This window comes from Rutilus rutilus (genome assembly GCF_951802725.1).
Source record: "Rutilus rutilus genome assembly, chromosome: 8".
Classification (NCBI taxonomy): domain Eukaryota; kingdom Metazoa; phylum Chordata; class Actinopteri; order Cypriniformes; family Leuciscidae; genus Rutilus; species Rutilus rutilus.
This window is the reverse complement of record NC_140222.1, coordinates 3,765,423-3,786,694: the sequence shown is the minus strand read 5'-3', so window position 1 is coordinate 3,786,694 and position 21,272 is coordinate 3,765,423. Positions and strand designations below refer to the sequence as shown.

Below are 21,272 nucleotides of genomic sequence, written 5' to 3'. Positions count from 1 at the left end.
GGTGCGGTCGGAAACCAGATTGAAAATTGTCAAAGTATCCATTCAAGCTCAAGAATTTGTTCAGCTGATTGAAGACAACTTTTTCAATGATCTTGCCTATGAAAGGAAGATTTGAGATCGGTCTATAGTTGCTTAATATGGTCTTATCCAGATTGCTCTTTTTCAGGAGGGGCTTGACAACTGCAGTTTTTAGGGAGTTTGGAAAACTCCCAGAGAGAAGTGAAGCATTTACCACTTCTAGGAGATCTGCTTCTAGACTGTTTATCACACTTTTGAAAAACGATGTTGGAAGTGTGTCAAGAGCGCAGGTTGATGTTTTAAGGTGCTGTACGGTTTCTTCCAAAATTTTGCCATCAATTTCTTTGAAATCAGACATAGTAACTACTTTCTCAGGTGGTTTGATCTGTCTGACCCCAGCGCAACTCAAGGATGTGCTGATCACCTTTCTGATATTATTGATTTTCTCAGAGAAGAAAGAAGCAAACTCACGGCACTTGTTGTCTGAGAGCATTTCACTGGGAATCTGGCTTGGGGGGTTTGTCAGTCTCTCTACAGTAGCAAAAAGAGTGCGTGTGTTGTTTAAATTGCTGTTTATAATATTTGAGAAGAAAGTCTGTCTAGCTTTGCCTAGTTCCATATTGAAAGCATGAAGGCTGTCTTTGTAGATGTTATAATGGACTACAAGTTTTGTCTTCCGCCACATGCGCTCTACTTTTCTGCATTGTCTTTTCATATTTTGCACTGCTGTTGAGTTTCTCCAAGGTGCCTTTTGTCTGCCACTCTTCTTCCTGACTTTCACAGGAGCAATATCATCAATTACACCTTTAACTTTTGAGTTAAAAGAATCAAGGAGAAAATCAACAGAGTCTGCAGATATGCTTGGTGTTAAGGATATAGCCTTCATAAATAGGACACTAGTGTTCTTATTTAAGCATCTCTTCTTGACAGACACAGATCTAGCTTCAGTGGCAGGAGAGATCAATATATCAAAGAAAATACAGAAATGATCAGACAGTGCTACATCCTTAATAACAATCGATGAAATGTTTAGACCCTTACTGATAAGTTAATCTAAAGTGTGTCCACGATTGTGTGTGGGTCCATGTACATGCTGAGTCAGATCAAAAGTTTTTAAAACAGTTTTGATTTCTTTTGCCATATTGTGTTTATTTAATTTTACTCAGTTAAATAGTCATCCAGGATAGGCAAAGTAAAAGTAAAAATAGCCTACAATACAAGTAGGCTATAGGTCTAAATACATCAGAGAGGAGCAAAAGCTGGTGTAGTGCCTAATTCTGTGACCCTATGGGCGCTGTGGTGAGGATAGGGTTAGGAGTAGGAGTAGGTTGGATTAGCTCACTACAATTGGGCGTTGTGCCGAATTTCGACTGCCTGCCAAATTATTAGCCTACCCCCTCGTTGAATTCGCTATGATTGCCTAATCCTAATCCTAACTCAAACTACTCATCCTAACCCAAACTACTCATCCTAACTCAAACTACTCATCCTAACTCAAACTACTCATCCTAACTCAAACTACTCATCCTAACCCAAACTACTCATCATAATCCAAACTACTCATTCTAACCCAAACTACCAATTCTTGGGGTTAATAATTTGGTGGGTTTCAGAATTCGTCACAACATCGGGACTCAAACTCGGGTCGCTCGCTCACTCAAAACATATCGTGTTACACACGAGAATTCTTTTTAAAATATTGAATAGAAATTATCAGTTTTCTAGAGTAAAAATATAAAAAGAATATGATTTCTCATATTTTCCATATCCCACATTCCATACGGCTCATCTGCATGCACAGGTGTGGTAGTGCACACAATATTCATCCACTTGACTACATAGACCCTTGACACAAACTGACCCGAATGACTTCAGTGTGTGTCAAACTCAGATCCTGGAGAGACACTGATAAACACACTTGGACCATGTAACTTCTTATCTGTACATCCTTGTTTCCTCTCCTTGCGTTCTAGCTCCATCCCCTCATGAAGAGAGAAAAGTATACACCTGTGTATGGCCCTGTCCCAAATAGCACACTTCACTGCAGTTTCGGCATTATTGAAGTCTCATGGACGTACCGGATGGCACACGGCAGCCCTTGTAAGTCCACAAGCCTGTGAGTGGATATGAAGCGTGTTATTCAGGACCGGACCAAAGCAGCATTACGTCAGGAAAGTGTGAACGCGCAGGAAGACCGCGAGTGACAGGGCCTGTATTCCTCGCGCATGATCCCTCAGGAAATCTTCCCTGGTGCTCGTTTCTCGCCTCCTCTTTTTCCCCTCTTTTTTATTATATAATTGCAAGAACCAAAACCTGTGTCAGGGGTAAGTACAATCGACAATTCAATTACAGGAAAATATCATTGAAATGACTCCGTGACACAGTGTTAAGGGCTTTGGAGTTGCCGGATGTAAAGGAGATGACCAAAAAACACATCTTTGCATAACAAATAAAGACTGATTGTGATGAGAATGTGTGTATAAAGACACAAAAACACACTTGTGTGATTATTCCCAGAATTCAGCACCACAGAAGGAACTCAGAGAGGCAATATCAGGGAACATTTATTTTACACAGGATACAAAATATCAAGTAATTTGTAAGATACATTGTTTACCTTATTGGTTATTAAATATTTAGACAACAGTCACACTTTCTTCCATGCAATGTCGACAAACTGGCCATTCCAGAAGAACACAGTGTGTGAAATAACCGTCTAAATCTCCTGTTCCGGCCGGAAGAGTTGGATACAAAATTAATATTCCCAATCATGGTATCAAACGGATGAGCTCATGATGAGGAAGACTGGGATCTGAGTTATTGCTCCATAAGGAATAGCATTACAACAGCAAACTCTGGTGGAGTGACAAGTCTGTAATATTATATTATATTATATTATATTATATTATATTATATTATATTATATTATATTATATTATATTATATTATCTGCTCAAAAACTCTGGACAGGAATATAAGTGTCCATCACCATTGATTAATTGAATATTATTATTGACCCAATCTGGGAAAAAGTAGAGCTGCAAGACTTATTTGTATGAGGAATATCACAATTATTCTAAAACAATAAAATAACTGTGAGGATTAAAATGATGTTTCTAAGTTAGGTGCCAAGCCAAAAACACTTTTTCATTAAAGTTCATTCAAAGTTCGGTCTGCATCTGACTTTATCATCTTTACACCAGGATAGTTCAGCTGTGACTGAACTGGAATATCCTGAAGAGAGAGAGAGAGTTTTAACAGCTCACATTTATCAAGATTTACATTTAAAACAGAAGATTTTGAGGAAAATGCAATGTGTTGGACGGCAATCGGTCTCTGTGATTCATCTTTTAAAACAGGGTCGTGTCGTCAGATTCTTGACTACAAGTAAATAACTAAGGGGATAAACCTGCCCAACTCCTCTTGAGGAAAAAAAACCCCTGAAATACCTGATTTAAGGAACAGGGATTATTGTAAAGAGTTCTTATAAATATGCAGAATGGATCACCAAACCCAAGATTCTTGAGAGATAGAAAAATAAACTCTACAAAAAGAATACAAATCTCATCATTAACCAACTCGCTATAGTCTAATAAATCTAAAACAAGTCGGCTAAAACTGAGTACCGAACTCAGAACACACTTGAGTCTTTTGACCAAAGCACAGGCTATATCATAATCATTATTAAGAAGACTAACAGGCCGATGGAGAAACGAAGAAGCATTAACACTCAAGATCTTCAGGATAACTGGTGTAATAATGTTGGAGGAGGCTGGAGCTAAACTCTGGGACTGTGACCCTCCAGAATTCCTCACTGTTAGAGCGCCACCCTGTGGCTGAATGACGCAAGGACACAAAACCTCTTACAGAAGTGTTCCATGACTAGAATCTGAAACTTAAATTATTTTCTCATTAATATATATATATATATATATGAATGAAATAATAATTTTGAATAATTGAAATGTTTGTACTTTATGCTTTTTCTATTCATCAGAGTTAAAGAAGGAAGCGCATCTTCCGTAAGCTAGTTCATTTCTGGTTTATAAATAGAGGCGTGACACAGATGAGCTTTTGTCTTTAACGTGTTGCTTTCGGTTTTGATTTCAGTGCTGGTGTTGAAATGGCGTCGAGTTTAGGTAAGAATCAAATTAAGGCACAAAAATAGCCTATGAAGGAATGTTTCCTCAATGATTTGTGCAGTGATGAAATATTAGCCAACAATAGACAATGGTTTACTTCGTTTAGTTATTTCACGCTCTTATATGTTTATATGTGGCATTGAACACCAGGAAGAATAATAACCGACGTATAATAAAGGCTAGCCTACAGCTCACATACATTTTTATCCATCAATTGTATTATCTAGGCGTAGCCTATGTATAGTTTTGAATTTTTAAATTCGAATTAACAACCAAAGCTAGACATTTAAATGTAAGCTTATAGTGACGCAAACGTAGCGACACAATCTAGCATGTTGAGATGTAATAGTAAAAGGATGCAAATATACGCTAAAATGAAGCAGTCAAGACTTTTTACAACATAAATCTACACAAGCTCCGATTGAGGGAGCCTATGTAGTGTTCACTTCTCCATGAGCACGTGATTATTGAAGTTCACCACTGGACAAAATGCGTTCAGATTTCGTAAATATAGGCCTACAGATTCATTGCATTTCGGAGGCTCAATGAGAACATTGTGCAATGCGACTGCAGTACTTTATCTCTATTATATATAATACTTATTCTCTCAGTGTCACTTTCATGAAAATAAAAAGTCATTAAAATTAAAAAATTAAATGCTGTTTTAAAAAGAATGATCTTGATGGGGGAGGAGTTAATTAGGCCACGCCCAGGCACGGCGCGCATTAGCAAATAGCGATTATATTAGCATTTGCTCCTCATCCAGATCGATTATAATGAGCGCTATTAAATGTGAAGCAAAAGACCGCGGACTTCAGACACTTCTTAGAATAGCTCAGATTCAGAAGATAAAAACAGACGTATTGTTCTCTCCTAACCTGATATTGGTCAGTAGCTATTGGTGGCTTAATTGAAGATTTACTCAGGTTATTATGTATAATGTTATGGTCTGTTTACAGTATTCGTTGAATAAAGAATAAGGGTAGAATATATATATATATATATATATATATATATTTTTTTTTTTTTTTTTTACCACAGGGAACATAGTTGAATTTATGTACAAATGGTGTGTAAATAGTGGTTTGTTTGTGAAGATGAGATGACTCTATCATTTAATTGGTGATAAAATAATACATTTTTGTATGATTGTGTTAAGTGTGTACTTGTTGATTGATTAAAGACCTCTGTGTGTGTGTGTGTGTGTGTGTGTGTGTGTGTGTGTGTGTGTGTGTGTGTGTGTGTGTGTGATTTTTTTTCCAGCAGCAGGTAGAAGAAGTCCAATCCTTGATCGTCCTGACAGTAAGTGAATTAAATCACTAGCAGTGATATTAAGGCCACATTTACACATAGCCGAGTATTTAGAGAAACGAATATTTCTCCCCCTCGGATTTCAAAAATAACATCGTGCACACAACATCGTTTTCAAAAAAAAGTCGTTGACATCAACCCGCATAAATACGCCGTCGAGCGCCATCATAACTATGCCAAGCCTATGGGCGGCAGTGTAGGGAGAAGGATAAAGCCATGCAAGCCAATCAGATTCCTCAAAATCGACAACAACGAATAGCACGAGCGACTTCTACAGTTCCTTTCAAACCAACAGACATGGCGCGAGATTCGTTTGTGTGGACAGACAGCGAAGCAAATGCAAACAGGCCAAAAGCGTTTGCACAAAAGTAAAAATGAGTACCACCTTAACAGCATCCATGATCAAATAGTAGCCAAACAAACTCTAAACATAGGGCGCTCACATGACGTAAGCATTTTCTGGCGCATAATGTGACGTTTGAGAACCTAAAACCCTGTTTCTCCCAGTTTACGGCAACACATAACCGGCGTTTTCAGAAATCTCCACTTTGGCCGGAGTTTTTAGAAATAATCGTTTTCTGGGATAAAAACGGCGTTTTCGTGTAAATGACAGGCCAAAACGCTGGGAAATATCTGCGTTTTCCCATCGTTTAAACGGGGCCTAAGATGTGTCAACTTGAAACTTTTATGTGTTCCTTTAATGAAACATAATGGATAAAGGCCCGTTCACACAAAGGACGATAACTTTAAAGATAACGATAAAGATATAGTTCTAAAAATTGTTCTCATATTAAAGAATAGCAGAGATCACACCACAACTATAACGATAATGGCACAGAGAAACGATATCGCTGGAATCACTTTCAGAATCATTTTATCCAGCTGATGAACGATAAAAACATTGACAGCCAATCAGAATCCATCCTTCTGTCGAGCATTAAAGCGGCAGACAAACACACGCTTAGAATAAACAGAATGATATCAGATGCTAATATAGTAATCTTTATAGTTATCTTTATAGATATAGCAATTTTCAATATGGATGACCAAATGTAATGAATTCTTTTAACATAAGTGATTTATCTTGGATTATAACCACCACTATGTTCAAAGACAGGTGTCTTTATGCAGCTAACGACCTCAAACAGGTGCATCTAATTTAGGATAATAAATGGAGTGGAGGTGGACATTTTAAAGGCAGACTAACAGGTCTTTGAGGGTCAGAATTCTAGCTGATAGACAGGTGTTCAAATACTTATTTGCAGCTGTATCATACAAATAAATAGTTAAAAAATCATATATTGTGATTTCTGGATTTTTTTTTTTAGATTATGTCTCTCACAGTGGACATGCACCTACGATGACAATTTCAGACCCCTCCATGATTTCCAAGTGGGAGAACTTGCAAAATAGCAGGGTGTTCAAATACTTATTTTCCTCACTGTATATATATAGCGCTTTTTTTTTACAATACAGAATGTGATATTGGCTACCACGCTAAGTGTTGACAACTTAGTGTTGACTAATAATTGTTATAAACTGGTGCTACCAACATAATATTAGTGCATTCCTGGAACCGGCCGTCGGTTCACTACATCCTTATGCATCGCTTTCTGCCAGGACTTTTACGTGCTTTTTTCAACTCAGTGAAGTGACGTCGACGTCCGGGTTAGCGGTAGCATTAGCCATCAGGCAAGTGTTATTTAAATAAACTCCTGATGTTACAAACTTTCCAATGCCTCGTTTTATGAGTACAGAACCTATTTGTACTCCTGTAGAAGTTTGGTGCCATTCTGGGCATTATTAGTGGGGTAATTTACCAGATACATCATAGGATCCGTTAGCACCTGCACTAAACCATCCGGCTGATATCTCTAAATAAGCTCTAACTTTAATAATGTTCAACCAAGGGAAAAAGGCTTCTGGGGGGTGTGTGGCTCGAGGTCATGGTGCAAAGGACCCTAGGCTGATTTTACTCCGAACCATCGCTTTAAACTTTATCAGCTGGAGACCCAAGTTTGGTTTGAAAAATGTACCAAGCACAATGTTCTCTCACCATTCCTGATTTCTAACACACACTCACAGCGTTCGGCTGGTCTTGTATGGGATGAATTTAGTCTCAAAATGATTAACACATGCATGCACAATTATCCATGATCTTTTTAACTATCCACAACCAAATGCCTTTCAACTTGCTTGTGCAAATTTCAGAATTAAATGAATGTTCAGCAATTTGTACAAATAGAGACTGATTTGTGAATACAAATGTTTTCTTTTGTATTAGTGTATCATTATTTGCACATGCAACAAAGATGATGCATTTGTGGATCAGTTAATTCATTTACGTCTTTTCTGAGTCGATGTAATTTGATTCATTTGGATTTTGAGACTTTCCTTTCGCGGTTTTCAAGCATTTCACAACCCACACACAAACAACTACATATGAATAGGCCTGGTGCTGATTATTAATGTGTGCACAACTACACATCTATTTGACAAATTCATAAATGTGCGTTACTACATTTAAACTAATAGTTTACAACTTGTGTGTGCAAAATCCAGAATTACATGAATTTACAGCATTTTGTACAAATAGAGACATAGTTGTAAATACAAAGCTTTGATTTTGTATTGATGTAGGTCAGAAGATGCGCATTTGTGGATCCAGTGACACGCATGCATTCATTGACTCGTTTCTGAGTCGATCCTATTTGATTCATCTGGATTTTGACACTCATTCTGCCAGTTTAGCCACGATCCACACACACACACACACACAGCAGTAGCTGCTAAAACAGACAATGGCATCGTAATAGGACCTTCTAAAACGCTTAGCTTTTAACATAAGAAGACGGTTGTATTAAAAGACCGAACTCTGTACACACCTTATTAATAAAGCATAGTATGTGCAAAATAGAAGATTAGCCCAGAATATAAACGCAACGCTTGAAGTTTTATGTTAAGCCTTTTCCTCCCATAGAAACCCATTATGAAAATAATGCTTAAAGGGGAACTATGTTGGTTTTTTAGCTTAGTTTACCTTAACTGAACAGCTTCGGAGTCACTGGAATGGTTATATGACTGTTTTCGGGTTGAATGGTGTTCTTCTCGCTTCCCCCTAGTGCCTGTGAGAGGAAAAAACACATTTGCAACTTTGGGCCGGCGGGCAGGAAGTATCGCGTGATATCAGGTCTCGCGATGTAAGGAATTGCTTTACGCCACTGCATACATACATTTATATGCTAGCCTTCTGTGTATCATACATACCTCAGTGGACATGGCTCGGTGCATTCGCCGGCTTCTTTGAAAACAAATGGACATGACCAGAGGGAGAAGATGGGAGGGCGGCGAGTCGCCCACGAGTTTTGACGACAGTGTTGTCAAATATATATTCCAAAGCTGTAGGGGGAGCTCTATAGAGAAACCTGCGAGCAAAAAGCGAGAAAACAGCGAAGAAATTGCCAAAACTGAAACTGCATAGCGCTGCTTTAATATGAAATTTCACAGTTGTGTTCATATTCTAGGCTTCTTTTTATCTGCACACAGTATGATATATTAGGTGTGTACAGAGTTTGGTCTTTTAATACCCCCGTCTTCTTACGTTAAAGTTTTTTCACTTTAAGTGTTTTAGAATGTCCCATTATGCCATTGTCGTGTCTTTTTTTCAAGAAATTAAATAATTGTTTAGGAAATTGGGGCAACTGAACCAGTTATAGTGTGTTAGCAACTGTAATCAAGTTCATGGATAATTGTGCATGGATTTTTTAATCATTTTGAGTCTTAATTCATCCCATAGTCTTGTGGCTGTCAGAGCAGAAACTACCAGCTGTACACAGAGCCAGAGATACATCAGAAAAAGGGACACAGATGGCATCAAATACAGCATTTTACAGTCTGACATGTGATTACATGGCCGAGACACATTACTGTAACTCACCCTTATAAAGGCCACAGTATACTTCACCTTTTACGTGCGTGATGCGAATTCCGTCATCAGAAGAGTAAGTGTACTGTATGCACACTGCCGGATATTTCACACATTGCACACGCAGGTCACACACATGCGCATTATATTTTTTTGCAGTAACTTTATCCACAAGGTCGATTGTCGATTCACATGGTAGTCAAAGAAAAACTGCATGAACAGAACAGATCCGGAACGCATGCAAGCTACAGCAACAGTGGGGGCCTACATAGATTGTGCGAAGAGGTTAGAAAGTACCTTTATTTGTACAACTCTAGCATGAAATAATGCAAAGATATTTACATGGGTTGAAACTCATGGTGAGAGATTTCTCAAAACTGCGCACTGGCTGTGTCATACTTCATCACACCCTTCTGATTACACACTAGATAGATACCAATACACATTATGGATTTAATGTTACATAAGTTAGGTAATGTAAGTGTATTTATCTTGCATAGTTTGCTATTAAATGAACTGATGGTCAAAAGTACTAAATGAAAGAAGTTTATACTGTTGTGTTTTGGTGATTAAATGTTCTCATTACATATTAAAATAATCTTGTGTTTGAAACAATGATAATGTAGAATAAAAATATGTACAACTGTTATGAAAGCATAGGATCAGGATTTTGTACTAAGAGTTTTGAAAATGCACATCTGACTGTAAAAATAGTGCCAAAGTGAATAAAAAAACTGTAATAAAAACACAATTAGAAAAAAACAACTAACCATTTGCAGGCTCAGTATTAGCATTGTGTTTAAATCCAAAATATTGCCAAATAAGTGCTTTTACATTTCGCATTGAAACCAAATCTCCTGCCATCGTCTCGTCAGTCAGCTCCTCGCTCTCGGGTTAGTGTGTGTGTGTGTGTGTGTGTGTGATGGATATGTTTAGGGGTATGGTTAGTGTGTGTGTGAGATGGGTAGGTTTAGGGGTCTTGTTAGTGTGTGTGTGTGTGATGGGTATGTTTAGGGGTAGGGTTAGTGTGTGTGTGTGTGTGTGTGTGTGTGATGGGCAGGTTTGGGGGGGTCAGGTTAGTGTAAGGCACATGTGTCAAACTATTCCGGCCCGCCACATTATTTTATATGGCCCGCGAGAGCATATGGGTGTCTTAAAATTAGGGATGCAACGAAATTTAGGTTGCCCGAAAATCTTCGGACGAAAATAACATTTTCGGTTTTTGGCCGAAAGATACTAAAAAGCCGCCGTGCCCCTCCGTGTTCGGCGATGGCTCGACTCTGGCTCAGCGTGTTTTATGACGTGTTTTATGACGTTGCGTGCTAAGATGCATAACTTCGAAGCGCGTTCCGCTGTGTGTGTGTGTGCGCTGTGCTCTCCGCTCCGTGTTCACAGCGCGTTCCGCAAGCAACCTCTGTGTGTGTGTGTGTGTGTGTGTGTGTGTGTTTGTGTTGTGTGCACGCTCACCGGAAAGGCAAAGTCCGCTAAAAAAAAAAAACGTGCCGACATGAAATTTGTCTGGACTTGTTTCTTTTTGCAATAGCACTAACTTACTGTGCTGTAACATGTGTATAGCCATGGTGTGTATAGCCGTGCTGGGCAACACTAATAAAATTACACGAATCACGATCCTCTCGTTCACTCGTCCTCTCCCTGCTCTGCTCATGCTCTGATATAGTAGCCTAATACAAAGCTATTTTTATCAGAGCATGAGCAGAGCAGGGATCGGACGAAGTGAACGAGAGGATCGTGATTCGTGTAATTTTGATATTTTATATTATTTTAATATAATAATATATTTATTAAAATATATTAAATATATTACATAATATTTAATATAATATGTACCAGTAGTAGCCTTTTCACCATTTGTATCACTCCGGTTGTCTGTGTTTGCGCCACTTGCATCATTAAGCCAGTAGGTGGTGACAAGTGACTGTCTTTATGAGTGAACAATTGAACTTTAAACTGATTAGTGCCAAAAACATTGATTAACTCAGGAAAGAAACAAGTTGCTGAAACCAATCTTTAATGCTAATATAAATTGCTCATTTGCCTCTGAACACAAAAAGATTGCACTGTTGTTTGATTGAAATGTAACATCTATGCAAAATAATCCTTGAAAGATTTCTCATTTAAGGCCATTCCTGTTTGGAATATGTGATTGTGTATTGTCAACAATAAGCAGAAACATTCTGCATTTCCATTTTGTAGTGTGGATCATTCATTGCAACATTTATCCTCATTCTCATTTTTAAGAATCCGTTATCTTGACAAACAATTTATGCTACTGCCCACTGACATGCTTTTAAAGCTATTGTTATCCAATTTTTTTGGCCTTTAAACACCTTAAAATGCACATATGTAGGTCCGAGAAATCCAAATTTTATCGGGGGAGCATGTCCATGTACATTATTCTCTGTATCAAATCATTATTACCCAGCCCCTGATGTTTCGGGCTCATCCCCTGATGTTTTTAAAACCTAGAAACACCCCTGCAAATGCATATACAATATTGTAACTTAAATAAGTAATAATCAAATAAAGAGATAATACATTAACATTTTAAAAGTCTTACAGTTACAACCGGCCCTTTGAGGGCAGCCATAATGCTGAAGTGGCCCTCAGTGAAAATGAGTTTGACACCCCTGGTGGAAGGGGACAGAATATACAGTTTGTACAGTATAAAAATAAATTTGTCTGAAAACCCCTCGTGTGTGTGTGTGTGTGTGTGTGTGTGTCTGTCTTTTTCAGTGAGGATTGTTCTGCTGGGAAAGAATGTGTCAGAAAACAGCAGAGTGGGAAACAGTATATTTGGAACAACAGCGTTTCAGAGTGAAGCTCCTTCATCTTATTCACAGCAGCACAGTGTGATAATCAGTGGAACGGTGGAGAAGAGAAATCTCTCAGTCATCAACACTCCTCTCCTGCTCCAGCCACATCTCTCACAGTATCAGATCACACAGAGAGTGAGAGAGTGTGTGTCTCGGTCTGCTCCAGGACCTCATGTGATCTTACTAGTCCTGCAGTTTAATGACTTTAGTGAGGAAGACAGAAAAAGAGTGAGAACTGTGCTGAACCTCTTCAGTGTGAAGGCCATTAAACACACTATAGTGCTGACTACTGATGAAGAGACACGCACATTCATGCTTTATAAGACTATAAATAATGCTATTCAGAATTTAATAAAGGAGTGTGGAGGAAGACATCTTCAGTTTGATGCAAGAAACCCAGGATGGCGCTCTGAGATGTTTAGAAGGACAGAGCAGATACTCCAGGAAGAACATGAAGAGTTTCTCATCTGCAACATTTATGAGGATGGAGATGATGGAACAAAAGTGGATGATCCAGTGAAGCCTGATCACAAAGGGAGTGGAAAACTCAATCAGAGCACAAAAACAGGAGGTGATGGAGGAGGTTTGTTAAAGTCTTTTTTCTGGATAATACCTCTAAGAAACTAAATATTTTGTCCTCTGATAGTTACAGTCATACAGTAGTGCTTCTCATTTTTCTCCCTGTCATTTTCTGTCGCTTCTGCACTGTAACAGTTATTTATTATTTTTAGTAATCTGTTTTGTTTTGGTTGAAAAGCATGACAGACAGAAAGACATTCAGCTGAACACAGTTTGAGTAATACTGTCACTGTTCACCCAGAAATGATCATTCTGATAATACCATTTCATTTCTTTGCAAACCTGGACATGTTTTCTTTCCTCTGGAAAACAAACTGAGATGGAACATCTAGGTGGTTCTTTTCTATACAACAAAAGTGGGAAGTAATTCTTACAGTAAAGGTCAGATTTTTTTAGGTCAGTTGAATATGACAGAAAAGTTTAGGGATGAAGAGGTGGGATTGGGATATTTGAACTTTGTGAACCACTGTCTCCTTATACTGCATGTCCTGAACTAAATGTGCCTCAGCTCTATCATACAGGCATGGCAAGGCTTGAGACACTGGGAACATTAGACAACAATCTGCCACAGGACAGAGAATAAATAGGGAGGGTAATGACTGTGAGGGCAAATGAACAAATGAGATGGCAAGAGTGCAAGGTCAAGACATTAGGAGATGTTTGGGTGAACTATTGCTTTAAAGGGATACTCCACTTTAAAATGAAAATTCTGTCATCATATACTCACCCTCATGTTGTTTCAATCCTGTATGAATTTCTTTCTTCTGCTGAACAGAAAGGAAGATATTTAGAAGAATATCAGTAACCAGACAGTTTCTGGTCTCATTGACTTCCATAGTAGGAAAAAAAATGTATACTATGTAAGTCAATGAGACCAAAAACTGTCTGGTCTTCTGTTCAGCAGAAGAAAGAAATTCATAAAGGATTGAAACAACATGAGGGTGAGTATATGATGACAGAATTTTCATTTTAAAGTCGAGTATCCCTTTAAAGGCTGTGGTGTGAGTGTACATGTCATAGATCCATACATAGAGAGTAGATTCACCCAGACAGTAAGTCAGTAAACTATTGCAAGGAAGCCTTCAGTGGATAAAACAATGTATAAAAATCTAAGTTTTATATAATATTTTGTTGTTGTTTAAGAAGTGTACATTTGTTACCAAAGCTAAACTACGTCATCTGTCTCTAAATATTGTTTCAGTGACTACTTCTGGAAGAGCAAAGCTGAACATTGTCCTGTGTGGATATAATACAACACTCAAGAACTCAGTGTCTAAAATATTTCGAGGGAGACCGTGTAAACCTCAGAAAGAGATGAGTAAAGTGTGTGTGAAGAGCGAGGGGAAGATTTATGGACGGCAGATTACTGTAATAGAGCTTCCAGCTCTCACTCGGCTCTCAGAGGAGGAAGTGATGCGGGAGACTCTCCGCTGTGTGTCTCTCTGTGATCCTGGAGTTCATGAGTTCATCCTCGTTACTCCTGTCAGTTCACTGACTAATGAAGACAAAGCAGAAATGGAGAAGATTAAAAGAATGTTTAACTCTAATGAGCACTTCATGGTGCTTTTCACTGCTGAACTCACTGTTGACCAAAGAGTGTCAGATTTTGTAACATCCACAGAATCTCAGAGCGTCGTGAGTCTCTATGGGAGCTGGTACAGTGTGATGGGGTTAAGGGATGATAGAAAATATGTAGAGATCCCAAAGATTCTGGATTGTATAGAGAACATGAAGACTGAACCCTATTCACTTCAGATGTATATGAGAGATCCAGAGAGAAGAATCAGACATGAACTAGAGGAGAAACTGAGTGTGAGAGATAATGAAATCAAAGAGTTACAGGAGAAGATCAAGACACTGGGTGAGTGAATTAATTTACTTCTCTGAATAAATTGTTAAATCTTTTGCAACTGTTGACTGGGTAAAGTCTATGATCCTACACATCACCAGACTCTGAAGGTTGGGATAAACTACACGACTTTCTGGACAAGTTGATGCCAGTTGCCGAAACTCAGAGCCAGATTTCAAACAGATTTCATAGAAAATCATGTAGTGTATTATCCTCAGTTGTTTAGTGTATGATGCCCAGTTTTTTCCTATGTAACCATTTTCAAAGTTGGCAAGTGTGTGATGCCTAGTGTTTTAAAATCTGTTCAGATTGTAAAAGTCGTGTAGTGTACTGTATTTCAGCCTTCAGTAACTTACTTAATTAGCTCCTGCATTCTTCTTATGTTTGTAAATGTCCATAAATGTAAATGTAAGGTCAGGTAACCCAAACATCCCAATTTGAGCACCTGAAAAGCTCTATATTACTTAAAGTGTAAGTTGCAGGTTAAATTTTTCACGAAGTAATGCAATGTGTTTATTAAACATAAAGATAAGAACCGCCCACCATTGTTTTTTTATACCGAAATGCTGATATAATATGAAAAGTTGGCACTTTTAACAGTGGTTTTAACCGCTCCCGCTCCCTTCCACTAGATGGGGCGTGACGTCATAAGAGGAACTCACTAGTAGAGTTACCGTACACTAGCAGCTATATTCGCCTTACATAACTTCAGAAAAGTTGGTTGTATGTTTTATTTGATAAAAAAAATTATGGATAAAATAACTCCATTGTAAACATACTCGTGTGTGCTGACTTCAAGGGGACCGTGATCCTGCCTGAAATGAGAATAAGCTATTCGCAAAACAAACGGGTTCAGGCACGTCAGATCAGCCGGTCGCAGGTCGAGCTGTTCCACTAAACTCCAAAACGCGTTCACCTCACGGCAGCACACACTCTCCACTGCTGATTCAACTGGGTGGCATAGCCCACACAAACACAGTGATGGGGACATCGATCTCTCTTTTTCTTTTCTGACAATAAACATCGCTAATTAAATCGTGAGAAATTGATAACGCGTGGATTGAGGAAGGGTATTATTACATGACGTTTGAGGCGTCGATGAGACTAGCGATTGGTGCCTGTGCAGTGTGTGTATCTCTACAGCTCTGATTTGGACTGACTTACTGTAAGTAAATAATGTCTTAAGTCATTGTCCCTCCTTGCTATTCTAACGTTACATGACGGCAATATTTTGAAAATACTTGCTTGTATCCGTTATATTATATTATTAAGTTTGCACCAGGCTAGACTAGCTCTAACGTAGCTAACGTTACTCACCAGGACACCTGGCCAACCCTCCACAAATTCTCCTCACACCAAGCATTAATAACTCTTTGAGTGCCATGGCTCCCCTCTCTCACGCTTGACCGGTTAAAAATTGTAGGGCTGTGGTCCATAAAGAATTTGATGGTTTCCCACATCCTCAGTCGTTCTCCAAATAGCCATAATACAGTAAGAATCTAGCGGAGTATGGGTTGCGAGTTCCTCTTGTGACGTCATCACCCAGTAACTGAAAAAACACGCTACCTTTGAAGAAACCCCAATAAATGTTATTTTAACGCATTTTAAGACAGAAATAATTAAATATATACATATAGAGCACTTTAATTTACACATTAATTGGCTGTGGTGGTTAACCTGCCACTTACACTTTAAGCTGTACTTTTTGTTTTCCATCACATTATGTAGTAGTAATTGGCCTGCTAATACTGTACCACCAATACCACTGACATTCAAAACTCAGTGTGCTGGACGACTGAATCAAAGCAACAGAAATTGTGTTAATTTGCAGTAGCAGTGCACTTACAGTAGCATGCAAAAGTTTGGGCACACCATGTCAAAATTTCTGTTTCGGTCAATAGCAGGGTAAAAGATGATCTGATTTCCACAAGTTAAAGATTACACATTTCTTTGATATTTTAAGGAAGTTTTTTATTTATTTATAATTAACCATTTCAAAATAACAACAACAACAACAAAAGAAAAGAAAAAGTGCCTGAAGCAAATTTGAGCACCCTGCAATTATAAGTACTTAGTACCGGTTTGTATCACGGTTTTAAGCCACCTTTCCAATGCACACGAAATTCGCATTCGATTGTTGCATTTCGCCCCCTAGTGTCAGTCGCACGGAACTTTGAAATTGGTCGTGAAGCAACCGTTACCCTCGGCTATTCACAATGGTAAAATGAATGATTTTAATGAATGTAATGCATGCATGAATATATCCACACAAAACAAATGACCCTCATTATATCTAAAATAAAAAATAGTCGATTTTATAGAGCTAATCAATATAAATATTGATTTAATAATGATAAAATATTTTTTTCAGCCATAATCATTAACAACCACCATTTTGCAGGAATAGAATTTACGTTGAAGTATTAAAATATTGGTAATTCTAGCTTCACGCTCATAGTTTTGATTAGAATACATCACATCCGGTGGACCGGTCGCATACGGTCTAGCCGCAGAAGTTCAGATATTTCAACGCATCCGAAGCTCAAATCGGATCCGAAATTTCCGCAAATGCATATGATCGGAACTCCCCGCAGCTCCCGTACGACTCTCCATTGGAAATGAATGACTTCCGGTCTGACGGCTGTCGTTTGTCGTGTGCATTCGGAAGGCGGCTTTAGGGTCAAGGTTAAGGTACAGTTTGGTATGTGCTTCTGTATGTTCTGGTAAAAAGGGATGTCACTGTCAAATACAAAAAAAGAAAAAAAAAAAAAGAAAAGAAATCAAACTACAAGCAAGAGCACAAATAAATTCAATAGAGCAAAAATACAAATAAAATAAACAGTGCTTTCATGTTTTTTAGTTAGGTCTTTGTAATGAGTCAGTTGAGTCAGTTTATTAATAGTAAAAACAGTAATACAGACAGGCAGGGGGTGATCATCAATATTAGTCAAATACTGGTCACAAATATTAGGTCACAAAACAGGCACAAGATCAGGGCAGGCAGCAAGCGATCACAGGATATATCCAGGTAAATGAAGCAGAAACAAAAGCCAGGCAGCAAAGGTTAGAAACAAGGGTAAAGTGTCCAGGGTCAAACACAGGCCAGGCAGAAATAACAAGAGAACGCTCAGTAATGTCAGACAGGGCGAAACAAGACTTTACAAAGTATGAGTGTGAGAGAGTGCCTTAAATAGTCCGGTAGATAGGGAACAGGTGTGGAGGCAATCAGTATCAGGTACAGGGATTATGGGAAATGGAGTCCAGATTTGACATCAACCGCTGCTAAGTGCGTGTCGAACGGAGAGGTCTAGAGAACGGTACGGTTTGATATTTTTCCGGGAACCATTACACTCCTATTAGTAACAGCCCCTATGGCAAGAGTCACAGCTTGTAAACACTTCTTGTTGCCAGATTGCACTTATTCTGACATGATGTGAATGCAGCATTACTTTTAAGCTGAAACCAGATTGTTAAACTAGTTTATTCCTTTGGCAGATCCAGAGGGTGTGAAGCTGAATCTGGTTCTGTGTGGGAGTGACAGAAGATTAAAATCCTTCATATCAAACCTGATCCTGAACCAGGGAGCCAGAAGATCAGAGCTCAGCTCAGGGTGTGTGAGGCGAGACGTGGAGCTTCATGGACGTCTGGTGTCTCTGGTGGAGCTTCCAGCTCTGTTCAACACTCAGATCTCAGAGGAGGAAGTGATGCGTCAGACGCTCCGCTGTGTGTCTCTCTGTGATCCTGGAGTTCATGTGTTCCTCCTCATCATTCCTGATGCTCCACTTAATAATGAAGACAGAGCAGAAATGGAGAAGATCCAGAAGATATTCAGCTCAAGAATCAACAAACACACCATGATCCTCATATCCCAGAATCCAGAAGACAGGACAGCTGAACTAGATGAAGAAACACAGCCTGTCATTGAGAGTTTTGGAGGACGACATCATTTCATTGCTCCCGACACACAAGTGTCCATGTTTATGGAGAAACTAGAGCAGATGGTGGAGGCAAATAATGGTGTTTGTTTCTCCACAGAGACATTGATGGATGCACAGATGGAAAAACTGCAGAAATTTGAAGAAATGAAGAAGAGAATCCATTCATTAGAGACGTGGTTTCAGTCACAAGGTAATGATCAGAAAATCTGCATGGATAAATTTGATTGGTGAGATAAAATAACAACATTGCATGCAGATTTCAGAGGAAATATTATGATTAGCACATGAGGCTTCAGTATAAATTATACACAGTATTCTCTGATGACCTGGATGATTGACAATCTTCTAGAAATGCAATATATTGTTATATTAATTTTTTATTTGATCTATCTTTAGATTCCAGAGAAAGAGAAGATGATCTGAGGATTGTGCTGCTGGGAAAAACTGGAGTTGGGAAGAGTGCAACTGGAAACACCATCTTGGGAAGAAGAGCATTTATATCAGACACATCTCAAAAGTCTATTACTAAAGTGTGTAAGAAAGAGACAGCTAAAATCAACGGCCGACACGTTACTGTGATCGACACTCCAGGACTGTTTGATACTAATCTTAATAATGAGGAAATCCAGAGAGAAATCAGCAACTGCATCTCCATGATCCTGCCTGGACCACATGTGTTCATCATTGTGCTCACTTTGGGACAACGATTCACTCAAGAGGAGGAAAAATCAGTGAAGATCATCCAAGAGATGTTTGGTGAAAACTCTTTAATGTACACCATGGTGCTCTTCACCAGAGGAGACGATCTGAAGAACAAAACCATTGAACAGTGGCTTGAAATACCTGGATCTGTGATCAGAAACCTGATTAAAGCGTGTGGAAACAGATTCCATGTGTTCAATAATAATCAGACTGGAGACCGAACACAGGTGTCTGATCTACTGCAGAAGATAGACCACATGGTGAAAGCAAACGGAGAGAGTTACTACTCATGTAAGATGTTCAGAGAGATGGAAAGAGGAATACAAGAAAAACAGATGAAGATTCAGACAGAAAGAGTGGAGCAACTGAACAGAGAGAAAGAAGAACTGATGAACAAACACAAAGAAGAGAAAAAGAGGATGAAGATGATGATGGAGGAAGAAATACAGAATCATTACAAAGAGAGAAAGACAAGAGAAGAGGAGTTTAGAAAGAGAGAAGAACAGTATAAAAGAGACATTAAAGAAAGAGAGGACGAAGAGAGAAAGATGAGAGAGGAGATGAAGAGAGAACGAGAGAAATGGGAGAAACAGAGACAACAGGAAAGACAAAGAAGAGATGAAGTGGATGAGAGATGGAGAAAGAGAAGAGAAGAGGAGGATGAGAGATGGAGAAAGAAAGAAAAGGTGATGTGGGATGAATATAATCAAGAGAAAGAGAGAGTGAAGATGATGATGGAGGAAGAAAGAAAAAATCAAGATGAAAGAAAGATAAGAGAAGAGGAATTTAGAGAGAGAGAATAACAATATAAAAGAGACATTAAAGAAAGAGAGGAAATGTAAGCTTAGCGTTAAGTTCTGCCAGGAAGACTCAATCAGCGCGTTATGAATTAACTCACTTCTAACCAATCATGTGTTAACACTCTCAGTATAAAAGAATGGTATTTACATCCGTCTGAGTTCGCAGATACTGACGGCGCCAATTACCTCCATCCTCCCCAACCACCTCCAAGATGGTCCTTTCCCTCCATCCTCCCCACCACCACCAGGATGGTCCCTTCCTTTACCTCCAGGGGGTCGGCTGCGCCCCTGCCTTCATCTTCAGGCGGGATTTGCAGATTCCGTTACCCTCGCATTGCTTGCTAAGGACGGGGCCTACGCCAAAGACTATGCTTGCTGAGCTATTAATAAATTTACTCTTGTTATATCATTTTATCTCCCGAGTCTTTCTGGTAGAACAAGAGAGAAAGATACAAGAAGAGCTGAAAAGAGAAAGAGAGGAATGGGATAAACAGAGACAAGAAGAAAAACAAAGAAGAGAAGAAGACGAGAGAAAGAAAAAGAAAGAACAGGAAACATGGGATAAATATTATCAGAAACTGAAACAAGTGAAAGAGACAATGAAAAAGATGATGGAGGAAGATAGACAGAATCAGAAAAAAAGGGAAGAGGAATTTAGAGAGAGAGAAGAACAATATAAAAGAGATAAAGACATAGAGGATCATGAGAGAAAGATGCGAGAGGAGATGAAGAGAGAATGAGACAGAAACAACAGGAAAGACAAAGTGAATAAGAAGAGAAAGTCTCAAGCATTTGTATTCAAATCCCGAGTCAAGACTCGCAAGTCCAAGTCTTTAACAAGTTAAGCACAAACATATTAAACACATTAGTGCTTGTTTTCCAAATTACTGTCATAGTATTAATTACTATGGTACATTTATATTAGGGATTCAAATTATTTGGGGGGGGGGGGGGGGGGGGGGGTAAATGAGAGTATCAAAGCATAAACTTGTTGACTAGAATGTAAAATATCTGATATTCAGATTTTCAAATATATGCTAATAAATTTATTTTGTGTTTTAATAAGTTTATTGTGATCTTAGTTGATTGCTTGTGATCAGGGTCTTGTGTGGTGCTATGCTGTCAAAGCCTGTCAGATCTACAACACTTAAATTCATCCATTCCTCTCAAAATG

At 38.7% G+C, this 21,272-nt stretch overlaps 1 protein-coding gene across 3 annotated transcripts; it reads left to right on the top strand.

The window, feature by feature from the left end:
* The first annotated feature begins 4,080 nt into the window (after nt 1-4,080).
* Nucleotides 4,081-20,686, top strand: LOC311295722 (GTPase IMAP family member 8-like). 3 transcript variants are annotated; one of them, XM_084417215.1, is made up of 7 exons: nt 4,081-4,157; nt 5,424-5,462; nt 12,151-12,813; nt 14,011-14,670; nt 18,154-18,786; nt 18,993-19,921; nt 19,955-20,686. In XM_084417215.1, the coding sequence occupies exons 1-7, from the start codon at nt 4,142-4,144 to the stop codon at nt 20,099-20,101; spliced, it is 3,087 nt and encodes a 1,028-aa protein (XP_084273341.1). In that variant the 5' UTR covers nt 4,081-4,141; the 3' UTR covers nt 20,102-20,686. The 3 variants fall into 3 exon arrangements, with proteins under 3 accessions (XP_084273341.1, XP_084273339.1, XP_084273340.1); XM_084417213.1 differs by having other exon boundaries at nt 18,993-20,686; XM_084417214.1 differs by having other exon boundaries at nt 4,092-4,157; nt 5,427-5,462; nt 18,993-20,686.
* Nucleotides 20,687-21,272: the final 586 nt, after the last annotated feature.

Excerpts from the sequence above, each read along its gene's own strand:
- LOC311295722 (XM_084417213.1), top strand. Across the intron at positions 14,671-18,153 it reads GGAGAAGATCAAGACACTGG|ATCCAGAGGGTGTGAAGCTG; the intron begins GTGAGTGAATTA and ends TTCCTTTGGCAG. Across the intron at positions 18,787-18,992 it reads GACGTGGTTTCAGTCACAAG|ATTCCAGAGAAAGAGAAGAT; the intron begins GTAATGATCAGA and ends ATCTATCTTTAG.